General features: G+C 35.4%; 1 protein-coding gene across 7 annotated transcripts in view; it reads right to left on the reverse strand.

Annotated features, from left to right (window-relative positions):
- Positions 1-22,990, reverse strand: part of Pde11 (Phosphodiesterase 11) — a 101,209-nt gene extending 78,219 nt beyond the window's left edge. For 2 of the 7 annotated variants that reach the window (XM_066281485.1, XM_066281483.1), the window contains exons 1-2: positions 19,206-19,393; positions 6,624-6,704 (exon numbers count right to left, since the gene is read on the reverse strand). In XM_066281485.1, coding sequence (XP_066137582.1) covers positions 6,624-6,704; positions 19,206-19,266 — 142 coding nt within the window. In that variant the 5' untranslated portion in view covers positions 19,267-19,393. Of the gene's footprint in view, positions 1-6,623; positions 6,705-10,322; positions 10,554-10,700; positions 10,848-19,205; positions 19,394-21,712; positions 22,078-22,849 lie in introns of those variants that run through there. The other 5 variants (XM_066281493.1, XM_066281484.1, XM_066281486.1 and 2 more) reach the window with 5 other exon arrangements.
- Positions 22,991-23,062: the final 72 nt, after the last annotated feature.

A 23,062-nucleotide genomic window follows, 5' to 3' on the forward strand; every position in this document is an offset into this window, starting at 1 on the left:
CCCAAACAATATTAATTAATAAAGCAGGGTTCTTAGAAGTCAGAAAAAAATGATTTGAATAGTGGCTGATTGGCTATTGTCAAGACTAGTTCTTGCATGTCTAAGACTTACGAACACCTAATTCTAATGAGAACAAGATACATGGTCTGCATCGATACATTAATATGATGAGGTTGAAGTCCCAAGTTACAAAATCATTAGGCAGTGTGGTACGAATGTGCACCGAACACTTCCACTTGGTGATAATATGATAAACGTTATCGAGAACTTGGTAGGTTATTAAATCAGGAAAGTTTATACGTTTTTCGTGAATTGATGGTTCGGAACCATTGTTCAGGGACTCGGCGTTTCTCACATATTTCTCATGAATTCAGGATTGTTCACATTTTTTTCAAGAATTTAGGATTGTCATATTGTTTTTGAATTATAAATATCTATTAGTTCGTATTAAGAGAAAATTGCAAACTGCTGTAATTTGGCTAAAAATAATTACTCTTACCTTGTTCTAATAAACTTGGAGACGAGAAGGACCGTTGCATTACTGAAATACCTGTCGCCATCCTAAAATTATCCCTGCAAAAGACGTCAAAAGGTGGACAAATGGCACCACTTTTTCAGCAAATACAAGTCCTCAGGGAAGCTCGATGTCCAACAGCAGACAGACAGGACATTTATCAGAATAATAAACACGTTTTTTTCACTACCAGCTGATCAATATTTGAGCAACACTCTTACACACACAGACAAGAGCTTTAGGACGGAGAAACAGTAACTTGTTAAGGTATAAAAAGGGCGGACGCCTGAAGTATGATTTCTCCCTTAATTATTATCCGAATATCTTAATTGGCCTTACAAAGGGCCGCTTTTAGCTGAAATTTTCTTAATTATGTCCGCTTAGAACGCGACTGAAACATGTTCGTGTCCACTTAAATGATGGAAGAGCCCTTAATCACGAAAGTTCAAGACACGAGCAAAGATGTCCATTTTTTATCATTGATAGTAACGGTTTAGTAAGGGGTCCGTATAGGACGTGTAAATCCGGCCCTCAAAAAACCTTCCCCTGTCTAATCCCGTCGACAAGTAAATTAAGGATTCAAGTTAAAACGGAAATCAAAAGCCCCATTTTTCATCCTGGTGGCTGGATAAAGCCCTAAAAAAAATAAAAAATGCTCTTGGACTAGTGCAGCAGGTAAAATGGTCTAATTTATATATTGCGTTTCGCGTTCATAAAGCAGCAAAGCAGGAATAAGGGATTATTAATGAACAGTCGTTAATGCCAAGGTATTGTCCCATTGTGTTTGTTGACACTGTATTAGGTTGAAAGAAATTAATTACTGAAATTCATTATCTTTTGTTCTCTACTTTGTTTTATGTTTTTGTTATTTTCGTTTAAGCTTTTCAATTTGCTGGAAAATGGTAGACAGGGTTGGACTTAATCCGGCATAAGTACGACTCAACACAGTTATTAAAATGAACTATTATCTTTCTTCTCTTTAATTACCAGAAATGCAAAACTGTCGCCATTTGGGAGATTTCGGATTAGTCACTTATTAAGGACTCGAAGTGAGTTAAATTCAGTGTTACAGGTTAAATTTAAAAAAATTATACCCAAAATATCCTCAAATGCATCTAAACTGCACGTGTTTGAAGCAATTTCCAATAGACTAATGAATGACGGATGAAAAACGTGATATTGCTAATAAAGCTCATAATTAAACCTACAAATCAAATCGAAGATTAATGGTGACCTGAGGAGTGAGGCGAAATTCTCGAAATTTCGATTATCATTCTATCGAGTTCAATGGTCTTTTTAAATGGAAATTCGATAAAGACATTTTGAAATTTTTGCAAAAAGCTTTGTTATCCGCAGCGATCTATACATTCCTTTACCATGTCTTTCCGAAAGTTGCTTAATCCGGCAATTAAATTTGATAAAATGGCAATTGAAATCGAATGGAGATTTCAAGAATCCGGCCTATGATGAGGTATGAATTTCACTTAAAAAGCAGCCTCGTTTCTTCTAGGTCACAAACACGCTATATATTTATCTATCATAACACTAGTTCATGGCATGGTAATCAGCAAGGAGCAGGAGTTCATAACGAATCTGAATGCAAAGAAGTTTCGGTAACTTCCAAGATTAATAACATTTCCTTGTATTGAAAAGAGATTTTTAAGTAATTAAAATAGTTATGTTAAGACGTAAAATGTATCAGTCTCAATATGGAAACTGATAGAGCTAACTTCAGTTTAACTTCATCGATATGACATGGAGCATAGCAAGAGGGCAAGAAGGTACATCTTTTCGCTCTATGTAAGGTAAAAACATGCAATCTCTGTCCGCAGACAGGACAGAAGATAGACAGTTCCACGAATTATTGCGATGTATAGAAAGTCTGAAAAAAGGTGGAAAGGAGTAAAAGGTTTAGAAAGAGTTCTGAAAAAAAAATTAATTTTTTCTGCCAATCTGCACAGAAAAAACTGATTCGGAAATTTTGGAAGTGTTTAGGTTATTAAATCTATGATTGCTCAATTTTACCATCCGACTGGAAGAACAAGTATTCCTCGGTTAAACCTTCACCAGGGACAATATGTAGTTCCCATTGTGCAACTTACATTGTTAAACGAGACATGTCGCATACCACTTACCGGTAATCAACCAAAACATATCAATGTACACATAATAGTGACTGTCCAAAGTGAAGGACAGAGTCGTTAAAGCTGTGACAATGATGCTTTTTGCCCTGGCGCAGCGGTGACATCTACCAAAAAGTTCGAAAGGAGTGCGACGAAGTGAGGATAATGCATGCTAGCTTAGTGGAGGTGAGGTGGTAGATGCGACTTAAGTATAAAACTACTATATTTTACGCTTCTTTGTATACTTCTTAATGCGGCCTTAAAAAAATCATGAAGACACTTTACATTTTCCAAGAATATCTGTGTCGTAGATCTGAAGAAGAATTAAAAAAATAACCGACATTTTCAATTATTATGCCCTCCCGAGTGTTCTGAAGCATGCTACGCTCAGGTCACATAAAACAACCTTGAGACAGTTTTCCAATCACCTTTTCTAACATATAACATTAAAACGCCCTCTGCGCCGCTGATTTTTACATGAATACAATCTCTGATTAATCCTCGATTTTTCTGAAGCAGTAAACTATTACGAGAAATTTCGTGACTTTGCTATTCGATCATTTCAGAAATAGTTATCTGGTGGAAAAACCCGAGGTATCTAAATGCAAACTAACCTATGTTATGTTGATAAGCACATCCTACACTTTGCCTGTCCATATTTAAACGAATAATGTAAAATAGGTACCCAGCAGGCGATACAACACTCCCACGGTCATTTATTCATGAATGAGACTGTTAAATAGTCGATTTTTTACACAACCATTCATGTACGTACGGCACATGTTCAGATATGTGTACACATAAATATTCGGTAAAAATATGCATTAAGTGGGCACAGATACATTTGCAACACACCATTTCAGAAAATTCTCATTCTTTCGGTAATAAAGTGTTGGCAGCGTTTCCTGTTTACTTAACGCATTCTCAGTGAGGTGAAAGAGCCCATGGGGTCGACCATCATTTCTGCTAAACTCTTGAGAACATCGAAGTCAAAAAAGAATGACTCCGATTAAGGTCTTATTTGTTTTTATTCAAAGAATGGATGTCGTCCATTAAATAACTCGAAAACGCTCTTAGACTGGATGGGAAGCCGCAGCTGATGGAGACAGAGATTTATGCATCCAGAGCGTGTAAGGTTAGTCGGCTTTTTTTATTTTCCCACTGGAAATCTATGGGGTTTGTTTCTTGATAGCATTCCATGCGATGATTTATCACTCCCCATATACAGGATGTTTCATAAACATACCGACAAGCATTCGGGGAATGTAGAGCTCGTAAAACAAAGTATTTCGAAGGAATAAAGTTGGGTCCGAAATCGCTTCGTTCCCAAGATGCAGGACGTTTCATTTTTATTTATTTATTTTTTTTTATATTTCAAAAACGGTTTGAGTTACGGGCATTAAATTCGGGACGCGTTATGGAGGGATGAATGAGCACGTTCCTAAGTAGACGGAATATTCCGTTTACATACTATAATAGATTTTAATCAACCTGTTGGAAAATTCCCTTTGGTAAGCTACGTCCTTTCAGATCCGCATAGAATCAAACGAAGTCCTGTCCACCAAGATTAGTGACCTCAACAGACACGTGTTGTATAAGACGGTTCAAACTGAATAGTTGTAAAGATCAATTTCTAGCTAATATGGAACAAAATTAATATCGCGAACCGAGTTCCTTAATAAAAAAAACTCAAAATTAGACCCAACAACAATTTTTACAAACTTGGTACAAAACTAAGTAGGTAACACTACTAGCCAAATCACATTAAAACAAACTCTTCAATTCAGCCTTCGCTCTGACATAGGGCGAGAACAAAGCCGTCAAGTCCCTTCTCTTGCTCAACACTGGACTGACATTCCTAACCACCATGGTTCCGAACATCTTACACGACACTGTCGGATATCCATAACTTTCAGCATAGAAATTCCCTTCCTGAAACAACGGGTCCAGGCTACTTAAGATTTTACTGGAGCCGAACTGATCTGAGAGTTGCAGGAACCATAAGTTTAGAAATGAGTGGTGTGACTGTGGTGGAACACGCGTCGCAACTGGAGTTGGTGCAGTTGTGGAAATTGTTTCTGATGGGGAAATTAAACTGGGGATAGTTCTGCTTTTGACTGGTCCACCTCTGTTCGTATTAGGGGTGGTATTAGTTGAGATTGGTTGGATCGAGGAGGGTAAAACACGGGAAACAGGCGCAAAAGGAAGAGGAGGTGTTGCTATCGATGCCAAGTGCTGTTTAGTGGTATCTGCTGATGAATGAGCAGCAGGTTCAGCTTTTGCTCTAGATATGCGCAATGCGTCAACAAAGCTTGCTGGCGCTGGTCTTGGAGGAGTCCACGCACCTCCGATATGCCCATTTGCGTTTTGGATATTATTAAACGCATACTCTTCCTTCGAACCTCCTAAGGAACTTGCTACCACACCCCCATGGTGTGCTGGCTCCGGGCACCAAATCCCCAGCCCAAATAAATACTCCAAGTAGCTCTTACCTCTAGTATTTTGCTGATACTCTTGCCACCTCCACTCTTCAAAGCACATGTCCCCTTCAGACAACTTAACTTCTTCAAATTGATCATCTGCGATTTGTTTGCAGCTACCGATAACTTCTTGAGAGTTACGCCGTTTTAGTGGAGGAAACTCCTCAACATACTTAACCTTAAGCAGAGACTCCTTGAGGTATTTGCCCTTAGTTCTTTTACTGGTTCTAAGTTCATTAAAAGTACCTCGTTTTCCGGAGACGTTTTTGTATTTAACTAACATGATTTTTGCTGAGAAATGTGTCTTGTGTGGCTGCACTTGAAATTTTTATGCCTGATAAAGTGTATGTCAACCAAATTTTCAGTGAGATGATATCAGTGACATTTTCTGGTAAATAGGTAGAAAGGTAGAAATGCTGCAAGCTTGCTGTATTTTTTAAATTTCTTGTACGCCTAAATGGTGTTTCCAGCTGCCTAGGTCTAAAACAACCAGGAAATAATCTGAAACCCTCGTTCGACTTCTTCAAACTTGAAAAGACAGGTCTGCGATTGTCAGCACGCCTCCTCGCGAAACTTCCAAGGAAGTTTACTCCCAACTGGGGGACACGATGAGAAAATGAGAAAATCCGGAAATAAATATCACTTAACTCTTCAGACTTTGCAGTTTTAAGCTGGGGCCTAATGACTCGCCCAACCGCAATTTCTTGACGGTAATTCTCTAAAGTTTCTTTAATCTACTGCAAATGTTAAGTTCTCAATAAATTCGAGCGATAAAAGTTCATATTTGAAAACCACACGTACTTTATAAAAAAAAATTGCAGGGACGTTCGATTTACCTTAGTTCCCTTTCCTGTACCTGAAGATGTTAATTGTTAATCATCGGGATGATGAGTTGGTAAAAGCCTGGATGGTGACGTGTGCTGAAGCTAATCACAGCCTGGATTCAACTTGTGGCGCAGTCTAATAAAAATTGCTTAAACTTTACGTTTTATACATCCTAAATCATCCCATAGGTCAGAACGCTATCGGAACGGCTGAACTATCTTAACTCATGTTAGGGCGTTCCTTAGCAATTCTTTGTGTTTAATTACATTGGCGTCCCCTGCCATTTCAAAGACAAATTTCCTTGACTTTTTCGGGAAAGTACTGATCCAAAGCAAGACCTTTCGAACACCGGGGGCCACCGCTAGATTCACAATAATTGAATTTACTCAGTAAATAGAACTTAGAAAATAGCTGACATTTCAGCATCGACAACGGTATTATTTAGGATCTCTCCTACGTGTTCCTGTACCTACCCATCTTCTGGGCCCCTTGACAATGGTAATTAGCGAGAATGCTATATTTTTATGTCTGATGTGTAATCGACACCAAAAAGGAAATAAGAGTTAGCGGCAATAACCTCAGTCTAGACAAATTGTCTGGACAGAAGGAAACAGGTCTTTCTCGACTCGAATTTAAGCAAACTTGAATTATATAAGAAATATATGAGTGCGATAAACTTACCTGATTTACGACGCGCCCCCCAAAGCACGGGGGGCGAAGCGCTGCCCAGAGGAAGGGCCAGTTTGCTGACAGTATCCGGTTCTGGAATTGAAAAATCAGATCTTAGAAACGTGGCGGAGTTGAGCGGAATTTTAGTCGAGTATGAAACGTTATATAATGGTCAAGAAGGCGAAGAAATAGGTTATTATAGGCTGCTGTTCTGCGACTAATTAAAATTAATTAGCAATTAATCAAGGCGTTGGAAAGCAGAGTGGAACCAAAGATGTGTCTAAGATAAATTGCGCTCTACGAAGACGCAAATTGCCGTCTATCTCTCGACAGCTAAGGAAACCCAAACTTCGATATACAGTGTCAGCATAATTTGCTGTCCCTCATCAAATAACGCCCGAAAAATGAGAAATGAAAGCGTGTTCACTGTTCATTTCTATCAGGCTCTCTTTCCAAGCTATAAAAAATAATGAATAGGAGTTTCACGCTTTGCTTCAAAAACCCGAGTTTTTCTCCTCCGCGTTCGTTATCCCGACAAGGCTACTTAAGAAAAATACCATTTTATTTTACGTCATTTGCTGGGCAAGATTAATTGATATTTGGATTAAGGATTTCACTGCCGCAGGAAAAACGATAGGGGAAGAACGACGTTTTTACGCAAAGACTTTTTGTTTTGAGAAGAAGCTCCGTCCATATGAGACGTCACTCAAGTTTCAATTGCAAACTGAAGCATTTTCAATTTGGACACTCGTTTACAAAGCAGTCCAGGTAGCACTAAGGACCCCGTACGTTTTTCAACCCCTCGTTTTTAATTGAATAATTTATTTTACAAATTGGTGTCTTGATACCCGCTATAGTAGTTTTCGAGATAGTTTTCTTTTCTCTTAAATTTTTTTAAATATTTGACTCAAATTTTGAGCATAAGTTAATAACATAATTATACGGACGTCCTTTATATATAATCCCTGGTGATGAGGAACTGGCTAAATGCAAACTGTCCACAAAGATGGGTAAGTCGTGAAGGACCAATCGCTTGACCTCCTCGATCGCCCGATCTAACAAATCTTGATTTTTAAGTTTAGGGATCTACAAAGGAAAATGTCTACTCTACTCCTGCAAACTCTCAAGAAGAACTTATAAGGCGAATAAGAACTTCTACTCTTAGAATAACTACTTAGAATTAGATAATGTTTCGCGGTCTTTAGGGTGACGATATAGTTTATGTGCAGAACGTAATGACGACCATCTCGAACAATTTGTGTAATAATAATTATTCGATATTGATATAAATTGTTTTGTTATCGAATAAATAATGACTGTTTCATTTATTCGGCATTTGAAGTTACTGTTGTCCTCTTGTCTACTATTATTTTTTATTTATCTTCTATTAAAAATCCGCTTTTCTGTTAGATCGTCAATAAATAAGTCCTAACTCCGGCTCTCACCGCAATAGTGTGTCAGAAAATATAATGTCAGCAATATCAAAAACCAACCAAATCTATTCCTTGAAAAAAATATCATGTATTGCTTCACCATTTTGCAAATAACTGAAAAACGGTGACGTATATTATACTAAAATGGCTAAAATACACAAAAGTTTCTAAATTGTCCAAGCAATTTAAATTTCTGAAATTAAACATTACGTATGAATTAAACACAATAATTTTGGGCGATAAAATGGACCATAACTCCCAAACAAATATCATCCTGTAGGTTTTCACGATCATCAAGTATTATCTAATAATATAGGTCCTAAAGAGTGACTTATACACAAAATTTGAATTAAATATCGCAAAAACCTTGAAAGGTATAAAAGATTTTTTTTTATTTCAACACCCTATATTTCCTTAACAAAGCATTTCTCGAATATAGTTTATATAGCAAACTAATAATATTTTTATGCGTATATTACGTTGTTAAAATTCTGCTACGAAAAATTCGACACCCTGTATAGCAATTTAGCAAATATCTTTATAAGCACACGATAAGATCTATTACTCCCTATATTGCAAAAAAAAATATTTTTCAATTCAATTAATAGAATTACCGCAATTTTCAAAATTGGCGAAGGTTAAACAATATTTTGTATCTCATTGTTAAAAGTTGAGCGAGACGATGCGGAAATCCAAGTTGCCTGTCAAAATAGTTCAAATCTGTGAGCCCTGTAACTTCCTAATTCAACACTATGCAAAATTATAGCTCATCGTAACTCGCAAAATGACCACTCTCGAATGCAGACACAAACATCAAGAACAATACAGAACCGGTTTCATTGAAAACAATTAAGTTTCTGTTTGGTCCATTTGATGGAAAATCAACTGCGTCTAAGAAAATCTGTGGTCTAAATGGGGTTATTCGTATTCAAAACACCGCCAGAACTGAATGTAAATTATCTGGATTAATTTCGTCTCGAAACACTCGTTATTAGCGATTCTCGACTCTGATGGGACAGAGGAAAATAAACTAGTAATTTGAGTTTAAATATCTCATTTTGACCTAATTTGTTCCCAAAATCCTGAACATCAAACTTCGCAATATCCATCCGTTGGCGAGCTGCCAATCAGTTTATGAAATTGAACCCAATATGAAATGACTTTTGTCCCTATCTTTCAATGCGGTGGATCAATGCTTTGCACGAAGTCGATTGTGGATACGTTGATGGCCTTTTGCGAGACGAGCCTTTGTCAAATACAAGAAGTATTTAGGGACATTGGTTTAAACGTAACCATGACTGCTTTTGGAAAGTTTTCCAGTTTTATCGACATAATTTTAATGAGGTTTTCGATCTTCACTCGAAATCTCGAATTCGTCGTTAAAAGTCTTCATTAAAGCTCTAAAAGAACGTCAATATCGGTGGATACATATTTATAAATGATATCTTTCGTATTTCGCTCACAAATTATAATCTAATGGGATAAGATCTGGCGGATGTGCCGACCAATGGATATAACCATTGTTGGGCATGATTTATTTGCGGAATGTCTATGAAGGAATAGAAAACAACTTGCAATTGGTTGTTGTATTTTGAATATTGCTGTAGATGCTTTATTTCTATGATATCTCGTTTTTGTTAAAAATAGAAGAAATAAAAATATAAAAATAGAAATAATAATAATAAAAAATAATAAAAACAATAAAGAATAATAAAAATATTAAGGAACAGATAAAAATATTTCATTATGTTTATTTTCATCAAACAAAAATTTACATTAAACCGAAATCATTTATATTGTACTAGGTGCCTGCCAAATAAAGCATTAAAAAAAGTGTAGTTTTGCGCACCTTAATATAAAATTGATGTTTGATGAAAAAATATAATTGAACATGAATTCACAAAAAAGTTCAGTCTATACCTAATAAATTTCACTTTTTTTTAACTGGAGGTAATAATTATTCCATTTCAAAAGGCATCAACAAACCTTATTTTAATGTAAAAACAAAAAAACTAAAACAATTCCATCACTTTCGCAAAAACTGAATAATTTAATTTTTTTTTCACATTTTTGTAATTTTTATTATGTCCCTAATTGACCTTGTAGGGACTACTCTAGTGACCTCAATCAACCCTCGATGATTACCCGTTAAGGCTACAAAAAACACCACGATTGCATTACAAAACTGACCATTGCACATTCACAAATTGGGCAATACCAAATAAAACGCACACGGCAAAAGGTGAATAAACCGCATAAAAATCGAGAAAAACCTAACCTTAAAATCCCATGTTTTGTAGTGTCGTCAATAGCACAAAACAACACAAAAGTACCTCAGGATTTCGCCCGAGTACCGAGTATTCATTCACACTGAAACCACTCTCGTTCTCTGTGAGAGGAGACCTATGCAAAACTAAACCAAAAGAATAAAAGAAAGCTGTTGAACGGTACTTAAACGGTAAATAAAATATCCCAAACAAATTAAATGTCGAACGCTAGGTACCGAATTCCATTTTGGTACTAAAGTATTTTTATTGCCTTAAAATTGCCTTGGATGATCTGCGCATGGCGCGATGAACTGTTGGAATTTAAAAATAGTTAGTTTCTAAGTTCAAAATAGTTTGTTCAGTCAAGTCCTTTTAAAAGTGTTATTTACCTAAATAAGTATCCAGTTCTCGTAGATTTTATAACAAAATGATGACAAAAATACAACATCGGAAACACCAGATACCGGTTCCGTCTTCGACTAACACCGCTGATAAACTGTTTGCTATTGCCATATATAAGATACATATAAAACAATCTGTTTACTGAGGCTTAGTAGGTATTGTTGTTATTAGTTTAATCCCCTATCTTACTCGTTAATTAGATGTCACACCTAAAAATAGTAGAAATAAGTTAATTAAATCGGTCTTTCCCGGCGGCCTCGTACTAGTTTTGCCATCTGTGAGTAAAGTGGGAAAGTTCAAACGGGATCGCGCAAAATATTAAAAGATTTCTATTAAAAACTTCTTCAAAATGCGATCCTGTTTGCCGATCATTCAATATAAAAATTGCAGGACATAAATTAATTTTTATAAAATAACAAATAATAAAATAATTTGTTATACATAAAAATTCGAAAAAAGTAATTCGTTTAAAAGAAAAACGCTTTACCAAACACATCTCAGTTTATTTTAAAATTTCTGGCCTGATTTCACTTCTATATTGCAATTAGGTGCAGCATTTTATAAGACTTCAGAAAGCCACGCGAACGCTAAAGCTTAAAACAAAGATTTAGTAAAAGAATTAATTTGATTTGACATTTTGCATTTTGCAATGGCGCTGGATTGCGTTTATCAACTTCTTGTGAAGAAGTCGTACCCGTCGTACTTTATTAGCAACTGTTGCAACATGAAACATGCTTCTCGGCCCCTTCCCCCCCAAGACGCAGCCTTTTTCACTCAATTGAGCAACCACAACGATTAATTGCAGTTTTCTCGCCTGACTAATACTCTGCTTTTAGCCGGCAATCGCTACGAAACAAAATATGCTTCTGAAGGCGCATCCGGAAGAGATTAAATAGAAGAAAAACTCCTTTCAATCATCACCTAAAAACTCTGAAACAAGAGCCAGAAATGACAATTTAGTGTTAAAGTAACACTAGGAAATCGCCAAAAAAATGAAAATCAAAGCAAACACAAGGCAGAAAACCTGGATTAATAATTAGAGAAATGAAATTAATTCAATTGAATTTAAATTAACTTCATAAAAAAAAAACAAATCAAAGAGAAAATCAATTTTAAGTCAAATAACAGGATATATAGAATTTCCAACTGTTCTTTTGATATTCTGTATCGTATGATACATTTTTTTGCTTCCATGTTTAAAATATTGGAATGCTAAGGTTCTCTATTTAATGGACTAGTAAATTTCCTGATTTCAAGCATACATGAAGCTTATCATCCATCATTTTGAATAATCCCCTAACCCACGCTTCCAAGTTATATGCCCATAAATTGACAATTTAGAAGCAATTGTCTTCCTATTAACTGATGGAAAATCGATTTTAGGACGCGGTAATAAAAATAATGGTATTTTTATTCCCCAATTTAAACAACGTTGTCACGAGGCGCTGTTATATTGCTGACAATAAATTCGATGAAATATACCGCAAAAATTGAAAATCAACATTTGAACAACGAACCCCAAATGTTAAAATAATGTCATTAACGCAGTGTTGGTTTTTAATTTTCCTCCACAGAAATCACGAATTTCCACGCTTTATTATCATTGTATTCAAGGATCGTTAAGTTGCCCCTAAAGTTTTAAGGGTGGGAAGTAACATTTTTGCCTTTGAATTTAAAACGTTACCATTCTTATCTTCAAGCAGATTTGATTCGAAATACGCTGTTTCAATGGACCCTCCACTGTAAAACCCGAGAGTGCCTAATGGAGAAGTTTTCAAGTAGATTTTTTTTAAGCATTATAAAAAAACATCTCTTTTTAATTTAAGACATTTTCTCTGTTTCAGATCTTAAAATTTTAAAAGAAATGGTGTGTCAGAGTCTCTGGAATTATAAGTGATCACTTAAATCATCTGCGAAGAAAACTTCTATAAAAAGTCAATAAGTTTAAACAATAATTTCATCTATCCTACCTTCGTTTATACCCTCACATTCCATTTCTTTCTCTAAAGGACGAAGATGTGCGTTGGAATTTAAGCGCAAAAATCAAAAATAGCCCGTCCTTGAGTGGTAATGGAAAACGCGAAACAGCCCAGTCTACGTTACATCGTTTGTTTCCACGTTCTTCCAAATGGAGTTGCACGACGAAAATCAACCGGTTTACAACTAACCTACATGGAGAAAACGCGTCTGGCTTCCACCCCCGTTGCCTGGCGACGCACGAGACGCTGCTGGATTAACAGTGGCGTTGCTCGTTAAATGGTGTATAATCGAAAGTCGCATAATATGATTACTTAATAGAAAAAAATGTTCGTGGTTAATTCTTCCTCCAAAGAAAAAAAAATCAGTCGCGTTTCTTTACAAAATTGTGGACTCGGGTAAAGAATCATTCTGAGAGTCATCGTTTTACAGTAGTGCCTTAGCTCCATCTACATCGATAGCTGTTAAGTGTCATCTAGCAGCGCTATCTGCCATTTGAAGCTGACAAATTTCATATTTCTACTCTTCTGAATTTCGATTGTCGACATGATCTGGATGCTCTCGATGAAGCGGTGGACGATCATGTCGCAACGCACGGCCGACACTGTAAGTTTTGTCTTCGTACTTTTTATGGCAGAAAGGGAGAATTGGTGGAGGGCCAGAAGAGAATGTAAATATTTTTTCCACACAGATAGATGTCCATATTATTCGTGGTATTTTCGGATAAATGGATCGAATAATATTAGAAACGTGAAAAAGGCATACAGATCAAACGGCTAGGAGAACTCGTAAATTACTGAGGATGAGAAGATTTTTAAATAACAAGTTCAAAGTTTAAAAGAATTGAGAATAGACTCTGTGGCTGTAACTAGCGGTTAAAGTTCCATACCGAAAAATTTATAAGATATTAGTGTTTTGTAAATACATGTTCACTACACGTATGTCTCGTAGAGTAGCAAAACTACAATCCAGGAAATTCCTATGGAGACATTTTCCTTAAGCCTTCTTCCCTGCTATACCTGGCACTGAATCTTCTACATTATAAATTCCAGTAAACGTAACACGACCCACCTAATGCGAGTTAAACTCAGTTTTCCTACCGAAAACCGTAATACCTACTTAGAATCAGCATCGATTTGCGAAACTTCAAATGAAACCTGAAACTTCGGACAGTTCCCATTCGAAAAGTTTCAGTTTACTTATATAACAGCACTTCGTTTACTTGAATTCCTAAAATGGCCAGTTTGAAATTCAACAAGCGCACCGTCGCATTCACGTTAGTTTCAAGCTGTTATTTAACAATTATTGTTATTTTATAATCAATAGAGCATAGCTTCGCAAGAAAGGGGGAATTTTTCTGGAAAAATCTGTTTTCCAGATTGAAAGAGCCCCGTCATTAATAAGGGTAAGCCTTGAGTCACTCTCAAGGGCCGTGGAGTGGAGAGACAAATCACCTTTGTGCATACTCCATTTGACGGTATGGGAAATTGATTTTTCGAATAATCGGGAGCACTTTAAGAAATTGTTCTCACAAAATATGAGACTCTTGGGAAACGATATTTTACGACATTCGAAAAACTGTCGACTCCAATTTCACACTTCTGCAGCTCTATTTGCTTCGTGAAACGACACAGCTGATACTTCCGCTTACGAAGAAATACGAAACTTTGGCATAAAAATTTATAAATCCATGAATATATGATAAAACCCCCCAAAGTTCCAGATTTTTGAAACGTTTCATGCTGCTCTAGTATTACAACCAAATACAGAGATCTTCAAAGTTTCTGCACAATAAAAAAAATACGAACATTAGTGAATATTTCTAAAATCGCTAGACAGATAACAATTATTAAATAGGCATAATCAACAGGAAATAGCGAACCTAAATATTAGCAGAGTTGCTATTACCTTATTTACACATTGTATATTGTGCAACAGCTCTCTTTCACCTTTGTTATGAAAAAAAGCCAATAGCTATGCTCCTTTAAGATTAATATAAGCTCTAAAAGTTGTCATTCTGGCATTGTGCAATTTAAATTGAGCCTTTCAGCAGTCTAGATAAATGCACCGTTTTTAAGAATTTGAAAACTCCCCTTAGCGAGACTGCATTTAAATTGAAAACCTTGATATAACATAAACCAATTGAGGTATTCAGTCTATTCATGAACTTGAATGGGAAAATTTATTAGAGGGAAAGTCCAATATCTGTTTTACCACCTCGAAACTAAACTAGGAAAGATTCAGAATTTTCATTTGCGAATGGAGGTTACTGTGAAGATTATATAAATTGTCCATCAAAACATATATCTTCTAGATAATATATAAGAGTAAGTAATATTAGTAATAAGTAATATATTTATGGATAATAATATGAATGTGTGATTATGAAAACACTGCAAAGTTCTAAACAGTTTTACTGCGCATATCATTTTAAAAAATGGCGAATTTACTGACGTCGATTTATCAAATTAGGAGCATGCGCGGTTGCGGCATTACTTATCAATGTCAGACTGTCGAAACGGCTAATTTTTAATACTTGTTTTGTCTTACAAATACTATAACAGATTCAACGAAGCGAAGTGACTAATGTCTTGGAGAATCATAGTCAAAGTTAAAGAATAGATGGATATATTGGGTGTGTCGTTTAGCTGTGCCCATATTGCCATCTCTGAAACTGGGAGAGTTGTAAAATTAACTAAATGTGAGCACATCTGAGTAAGTCACCCTGTAAAAATGAAACAAAATGTAATGTAAAAAGCTTTATCCCGCTGCATTTGGTTGCTACAGACATTTCAGTACTTTTTCTCTTTTGGCGTTGTTCTGGTCATTGCTTAAAAGAGAACACAACAAAACTCAACAAATGCCGAATACGTCCTGAGAAAAAAGCAGCGAAATGCAGTGTTACTTTGCTCAGTTTCTTTTCAAACGCAATTCGGTTCACTTTAACAGGACTTTAAACATTCTACTCATTATGCCGGACACAAAGAGCAAATTTCCTCTAAAACAAATATTGTTGCACGTGATAAAAATACAAATTTATTTTTGCCTTCATCGAAGGACCGCAAAAACAATAAGAAAAGCCGACCCCATCTCTCTTATTCCGCCGGCTAGAAGGGAGTAACAGGCACTAAAATCCCTTAGTCTTTGTTGACAAAAATTGAATTCCATAGTTTGAGTTTAAATTTTCATCAGCTACGTTTAAATAAAAACATTCCATGTGAATTTGAGCCTTGGGGGCACATTTTTTATAAGATTTTATTATTTTTCAGTCTTCTCAAAGGTCCATATTGGTTATTTATGTAGCCGAGCGGACCTGCCAGCGGGTCCACAACTGGATGGATGAGTCAATGAAGTTTAGGCGTTACATACAACATTTTATGCCCGGGGCCATTTTAATTTGCTAATAATTTAACTTTTGAATCAAAACTAAAATAAAATTAAAAAATAGAGTTACGTACGGCAACTAATATTCAGTTATTGTCAGCTCCACAGTATTATATCATATTCGGATGTTCCATTAAAAAATTGTTTGGTATCGTCGCAGTATTTGGGGCACCCTGTATAATTAGAAATGTTTTTCTGAAGTATGCCCTAAGATGCAGGTAAAGTATGCACAATATCAAAATCCTACTTTCAATGATAACCGAGCTATAGAAAATGGGAGGTGAAATGCGCCACCCTCTACACCAAAGTCATGAAATCGGTTATTGTAACCCAGAGGTTCAGTTTGATATATGATTTAGTGAATAGATAAGGGGTTCACATCTGCGACGTATAACATGTGATTTTTTTCTCCTACAGTCCCAACAGATTTTCTAAAATTGCAATACAGTTATTATTTATTATTTAAATGCCAAAATGTAAAATGCAATGATGATAATAACAGATGATATTTCTAAAAGCTCCCTTTCTCGTTCATTCTTATCAGTCCAGTCTTCGTTACAATATTACGTCATTCTCGGCCCATGGGTGAACGCCTTTGTTGACACGAGGAGTTCTATTAGCGGCCTACATAAATGAGCTGCCTATTCAATTTCCAGGAAAATGTATTGGAAAACCTACTCGTGTTACGTGGAAAGTGTTTCCAGCGCACCTCTCCTCGTCTCATTCAGGAAATCTAATTTAGTGGGTACTTAATTCTCAAAAATTGAACATACAGGGTGAAGCAAACCGGGCCTACACGCATGGAGGATTTCAATTTTAATCAGTTTTGAATGAATAAAATTCAATGCTAATTTCATTTAATTAGAAGTATTTAGTTTAGGTTTTTAAAGAAAATAAATTAGTTGTCCAAAAAACGGTAATTATTTCATTTACCAAAATTTCCTGGAATTCAAGAACCAAGTATTTTGTCAAATCCAATATTTTTTTCTTACACCTAATCACCATGTGCAATAGCGTCTTTCAATGGAAATAAACCGAATATTGCATTTCTGATAATCTGTATAAATAAAAAGTAAAACTGGGTAAATATTCCCAATTGATGTAAAACATTAACACGTTTTATTGTTTATTTGCTCTGACAAAGTACCATCATACAAATATATCGTTTTTGTGAGGCAAATTATCACGACAGCAAATCACGAGGTTTAATCACGGGTGCTGATTTGTTTATCACAGACAAATTTACTATGAACATGATGATTTGAATCCACGTAAAGAACAACTAAATCGATAATGATTCGTCATTATGCCTAAGTTCTAATTAATAAATTACACGGATATGAAAACTGGACCAGTGGGCAACAATGTTTTTTCGTGTCAGTAAGTTGCTAACAAAATGTTGCCTATCCAAATGCACACCGGGGTTAAACCTTCTAATGCCATTAATGGAATATTCCAAGGTGGTTCAGGACCGCCGGAAATAATATCTTGTTTACACGAACACTTTAACCCGGATTAAATAGGGCACTTTTGAAACGATTCAAGTTTCAATGGATTACTGTTGGCTTTAGGAGATTTAACTTAATTTATTCTCACTGTTATACACAAGGTGGAACGGAAGTCCGGATTGCCATTTCAAAAAGATGTTTTACACGTTCATTTAAGAGTTTCCATATTTAACGAAAACGATAAATTTGAATCCGTGTTCGAAAAGTGACTCACAATAAATCAAAAATGTAAATAATTAATCTTTTCTTTTGCTATATATGTATAAGTACCTTGTTCAGGAGAAAGACGCATTTATTCATAATTTTTCAGAACAATTTAGTAAATTTTTTTAACTTATGATTTTATTAAAATTGTATTTCATACATGGTGTAAATAGTTCCATTTGTCCCGTCTTTAGAGAACATATTTTGAAACCTATTCCTCCTACTAAAAAATATTCGACTTCCACTACAAGATTTAGCAAGATTACTTAATTAAATTAAGCTCTAAGCGTATCTCAGCTGGACATAGCTACGTAATATTATTATTACACAAGGCTTGAAGCCTCATACGCACGCTTACCTGGACTTGTTCATTTTTTAAAATTTTTAATGCTTCGTTATTGAAATACAAGGTAACAAACACTAAACTTTTATTTGGTTTTTTATTTGCAACTTCTACAGTTAGCGAGATATTTCATTGAAATTTTCAGTACTTGGATAATTTAGCAATCTAAACCGTCAGGTTTTTCAAATCGTCGCGAAAATCTACAGGGCGATTATCTGCAGTAGGTATTCTATCACCAAACCATTCTTTTTATACTACGCCATTTGCTTAAAAAATTTTCAGAAAAAGAAGATAGAAAATACATAAAAATTTTGCCCTAATTCGGTAGCATGCAGAAACGACATGGAAAAGACATCGACTTGAGTCGATTGAATCGAAGACAATCATGAATTGTCTGTTATTTTCTCAAATTGCTTGAAAACGGCTACGGATACGGGCGAATTGCAAGAGCCAGACAAGTTGGTTGAATTGGATGGATACTTTAATTCATAAAGAGAGCCGAGCGTATTGCAAAGGTGAAGGGCGCCCACATGAAATGGAAAAGGGCGGATTGGGAAGGAGCACGAGGCCCTAAAAGCCTAATTGCATGGCTTGGATCTGCTACTTTATTAATACTACTACTAAATTTATAACTAAACCCAAAAGGCCTGATTATTTATTTATTTTTAATTTTTAGGAATAACCGTTCGGAATTGCTTCAGGAGAATTTCACGCTATTCTCAGTTAAAACTAATTGAGAATAATACGAACCCTCTTAAACAAGAGCAAAAACTACCAAAATAAAGGACAAACTAAAATGCATGAAAGGTGAATATTCAAATTAAATGATACATTCCAAAATTCCGCTTTTTCTAAACTACCTTTATTATTTTTGTTACTAATTTAAAGTTTTCTAATTGATCTAAACATAGCAGATTAGATAACGTACGTACCTATCATTTTATATTTATATTTTGTATTTTTGTAATTCTTATTTTATTATTGCTTATTTAGTCATTTTTCCTTTTATAACTGTGATGATATATAAAACTATTAATGAAGAGATGTTAAGTTGTCATTCTCCTGGACCTACGTACCTTGCCTTATGATGAGCAATGACGTAGGCTGCGACGCCATCCTTCTCTTCACTGTTCTCATATTTATTGAAATTATTATCCTGAAATTCCGATAAATCCAAATTCACTTTCACACCACTGAATATAAATAAACAAATCTTTCAAGTCGCACGAGCTCCTTTATTTCGTTTTACGCAAAATATAATTCGCAAATGGTTAGAACCGCTTGAGAAATCACACCTCATTGAATATTAACCGAGTAGTTTTGTTTCGATTTTTTAACTGTCCACAACTTGTACGATATAGAACTTGGTAATTTTATTGCTTATACCAATATCACTTAACCGCAACCGACTGGTTTGAACACTGTAAGTATACGAGTTTAAATATGTAGCACAATCAGAGGTTCATAATATCATTATCAGTTGGATGATTGTTAAAGGATTATAATCATTCAGTCTTGCTCGAGATGTTAAGCAGGTAAATTAATTTGCACTCTTATTGTTTTAAAGTGACATATCAGCAATGTTGTTTTTGTACACTATAGATATAGCAGCCGCAAAAAGAATTTATCTATGAGCAACAGGAAATGCGGTAAGGTAACCATTGTAAACATATTTTGAATTTTGAAAGCGGAATAAGATGTGGTTCAACACTAAAATTTCACTATCAAGACTCAGGAGGTACTATGTATGTAGGGACCACAATAAGTACATATGCAATCGATCCACAGATAATCAAAACATTGACATATCTAAATACGTATATCAGATCTATTCGAAAAACACTTTGATTCAAATTCCAACAAATAAATTATTTAAAATTAAACAAAAAATTAAGTTTTGAACCTCACTGTTATTCGATAAGAGTTAAGTTGTGTTTAATTTTAAAACTTTTATCTAAAATTTTATGCAACTTATTCTAAACTCTTGTGGGCATTCCTGCGATCAGGTTTGAACTGTTCTTTCTACAGCTAGAATGAAGTCAAGCTGAGGAACGTATTTGGAAGCCGCGGAGCAAATTAAGTCTTAAGAAAGAACGAGAGTTTCAATCTCAGAGAAGTTGTGTCGAGCAGATTTAGTACTGTCTTTGCAGCTACATTGTTATTAATAGAATTCGATGTTCATCCGACCCCTCAGCAAACGTAGTTCTAAATGAGAATAGTTTGCAATTCACCCCCTGTTTGTGTGTGAAGACTAATTCCCAAACAGAATTAAAGAAAGAAAGCAGATTGTTGCACAACAATGCTGGATAAAACATTTGTTTTACAACATCGTAGCCGTTCTAGCCACGAAAATAGGTCTTTAAGTACAGTCGTAACATAAATAAACCTCAAGGAACTTGACCGCTTCCAGATGCACAAAGTCGATCCGCCTCAAAGTCAGGAGGAAGGACTACTTTCTTGGACACCTTGCAAACGTCATATGAGGGATAACTTCGAGAGGGGGACAATCTACCCCCAACAGGGAAAAACAGAAATTGTAATAACGCATGAATCTGACGTCCACTATTCTGGTTCTGGTCCTGGGCCGGTTTGCTCGGGGACACATGCGGACACCTTAGACACATAGTTATTACCCCACGAATATAATCTCCGACTAATTTAATTACTTTTCAGTTATAACTACAAACTTCTAGCTAAAATCAAGCCAAATATTTGTGAGGTTATATTGAAGCAAACAAAACATACATCTGGAAGAAAGGCTCTACTATCGTCTTCCCGTCTTTCTTTACGTCATACGATCAGCAAACCGGTGACAAGGGCAGAGAAAGAAGGATCATTCGAATGTTACGACGTTTTCGTGCTCTATCTTACCTGCTATGACCGACTGACCCACATACATTCAGGGCTATCTCTTTCCTAAGTAAATACCCCTTTTAACTGGCGCTAAAACGCTTCACTATGAAATGCCTGTCAGGACTGGTGTACCGGATATAATCGGATCGTGAGAGCGCCATCTTTTTTTACCCTTTAGCTGGCGCTCGCAGGGGAATATTCACAATATTATATAATATGTAATTTAGTTAATAATTATGTAAATAAACTAAAAAGTTATATAGCTAACTACATAGTTAAAGGGCTCGCGAAGGTCTATGTATGTGCACATACTATTGCATATTGAGTGAAGATGAAACTTGGTTTTAAATTAATTTTTCAAAAAATTAATACAGATAAATATATAAAACTTTATATCATTAGAATCAGATCAAAGAGAGCTAGCTAATGAGCATGAGCACACGTGTTTCTCATTACAAGAACTTACGCTTGGAACTCTATATATTTTTTATAGCAAAAATTGTGATTATCCAGCGAATTTCCGTCAGAAATCTATTTATATAACAACATTACTGTCGGTTTTTCAGTTACCTCGGAAAACCCCAAGGTTTTAGATACAGAAAAAGAAATGTAAATATGCTGAAAAAAACGTGAAAAATGGTTTGTTATAATCACAGTTGTAGGTAAAAATATAATTTGTTTAGAGTTGAAGCCAGCAATCCCTCCCAATGCTAAAAATCCATAAGCTTACCAATGCCGTTTGAGAGCACAAGCGGCGACGGTATTCCCTTCCTTCGCTTCATGTTGCTACTTTTCTGTGTACATATTTGACAAACAATTGTTACTTAATACTTTTCAGTTGCCGAATCGAGTTTCGCACTGTAAGCTCTTAATATCCAACTTTTGGCTTGCAGAAATCTATAACTAATACAGTTTATAGGATTTCCGAGTATTGCAACATAAGTGGATTATATTCCGAGCCTAAAGCATTACGGAAACTGTTAAAAATTACGTGAACTCCGTCGTTAAGCACTCACTCACATATTCCGGCATTATTTTGAGGCAAATGTATCGTTAATTTCTCAATTTTACATTTCAAAATACACATAACATCAACGCCGAAGCGTAGTAAAGTAACGATAAAGTTTTAACGCTGGTAATGGATATGAAAGCAAGACTGACAACATAATGGCAAAAAATATTTTCCAAACAAATTAAGTCAATTATCAATATCATTAGGTTAGTGACAATTTAGATAAAATGACTAAAAACGCATGCTTGATATCAGCCTAATCGCGTTTCACGTAGTTATGGATAACATAGTTAATTATTTTGTAACATATTTGCATAACATAAGAGCTCCATTGAGAGGTTTCAAGTTGCCTTAGATCCAAATTAAAAACTACCGAGAAACTCGTCAGACAGGCACTGCTGCGAAAATCATTTATTAGCTTTGAACATTGAAAAACAAAGTTATCAGCACATTAATAATTCGAATTTTAGGTATTTTATCACACGCCTCGCATATGGGGACCGAAAACCCATGTCGAATCAGTATAAATCTGAAACCGGGACTACATTTACTAAACACCTACTTCATATCCATTTTTCCTTTGTGCGTGCTCGCGTATGTGATTGTTGTTTAATGTTTATTGGCAACTGTTTGGCATTAAGTCAAGATTTATTTTACTATACACCAGTTTCTCTGACAAACCCCACGAATATTCAAGGATATTCTATAATGGAAACTTCGCTATTGCTTTCACGTGTGGCGCGCAGCCCGAAGCCAAATTAAAGTTTTCTTAAAAGCAGGCCTCATAAACACAAATCGGAACTTTTTTAATGCTTTTCGCGAGTTGCTAACTACACGAAATTAGAATAAACTTACTTTTAAACTAAAGTATCGCGTTGCGGCTGATGAAGCTTTCCTGATCGTATCGACACAGTACTGCTGCAGCAAATAGTCCAAACTTTTGTTCTAAAATATCTTGAAAGTTTTCATAATCGCAAACAATACGAAACTAACTCGAACAGAGACTTGTAAGAACTTTTGCCAATTAAAGAATAACTGCGTCAAAACTATTCAAACAGATGAAATGTG

Source organism: Euwallacea fornicatus, chromosome 4 (assembly GCF_040115645.1).
Source record: "Euwallacea fornicatus isolate EFF26 chromosome 4, ASM4011564v1, whole genome shotgun sequence".
In the NCBI taxonomy this organism is placed as follows: Eukaryota; Metazoa; Arthropoda; class Insecta; order Coleoptera; family Curculionidae; genus Euwallacea; species Euwallacea fornicatus.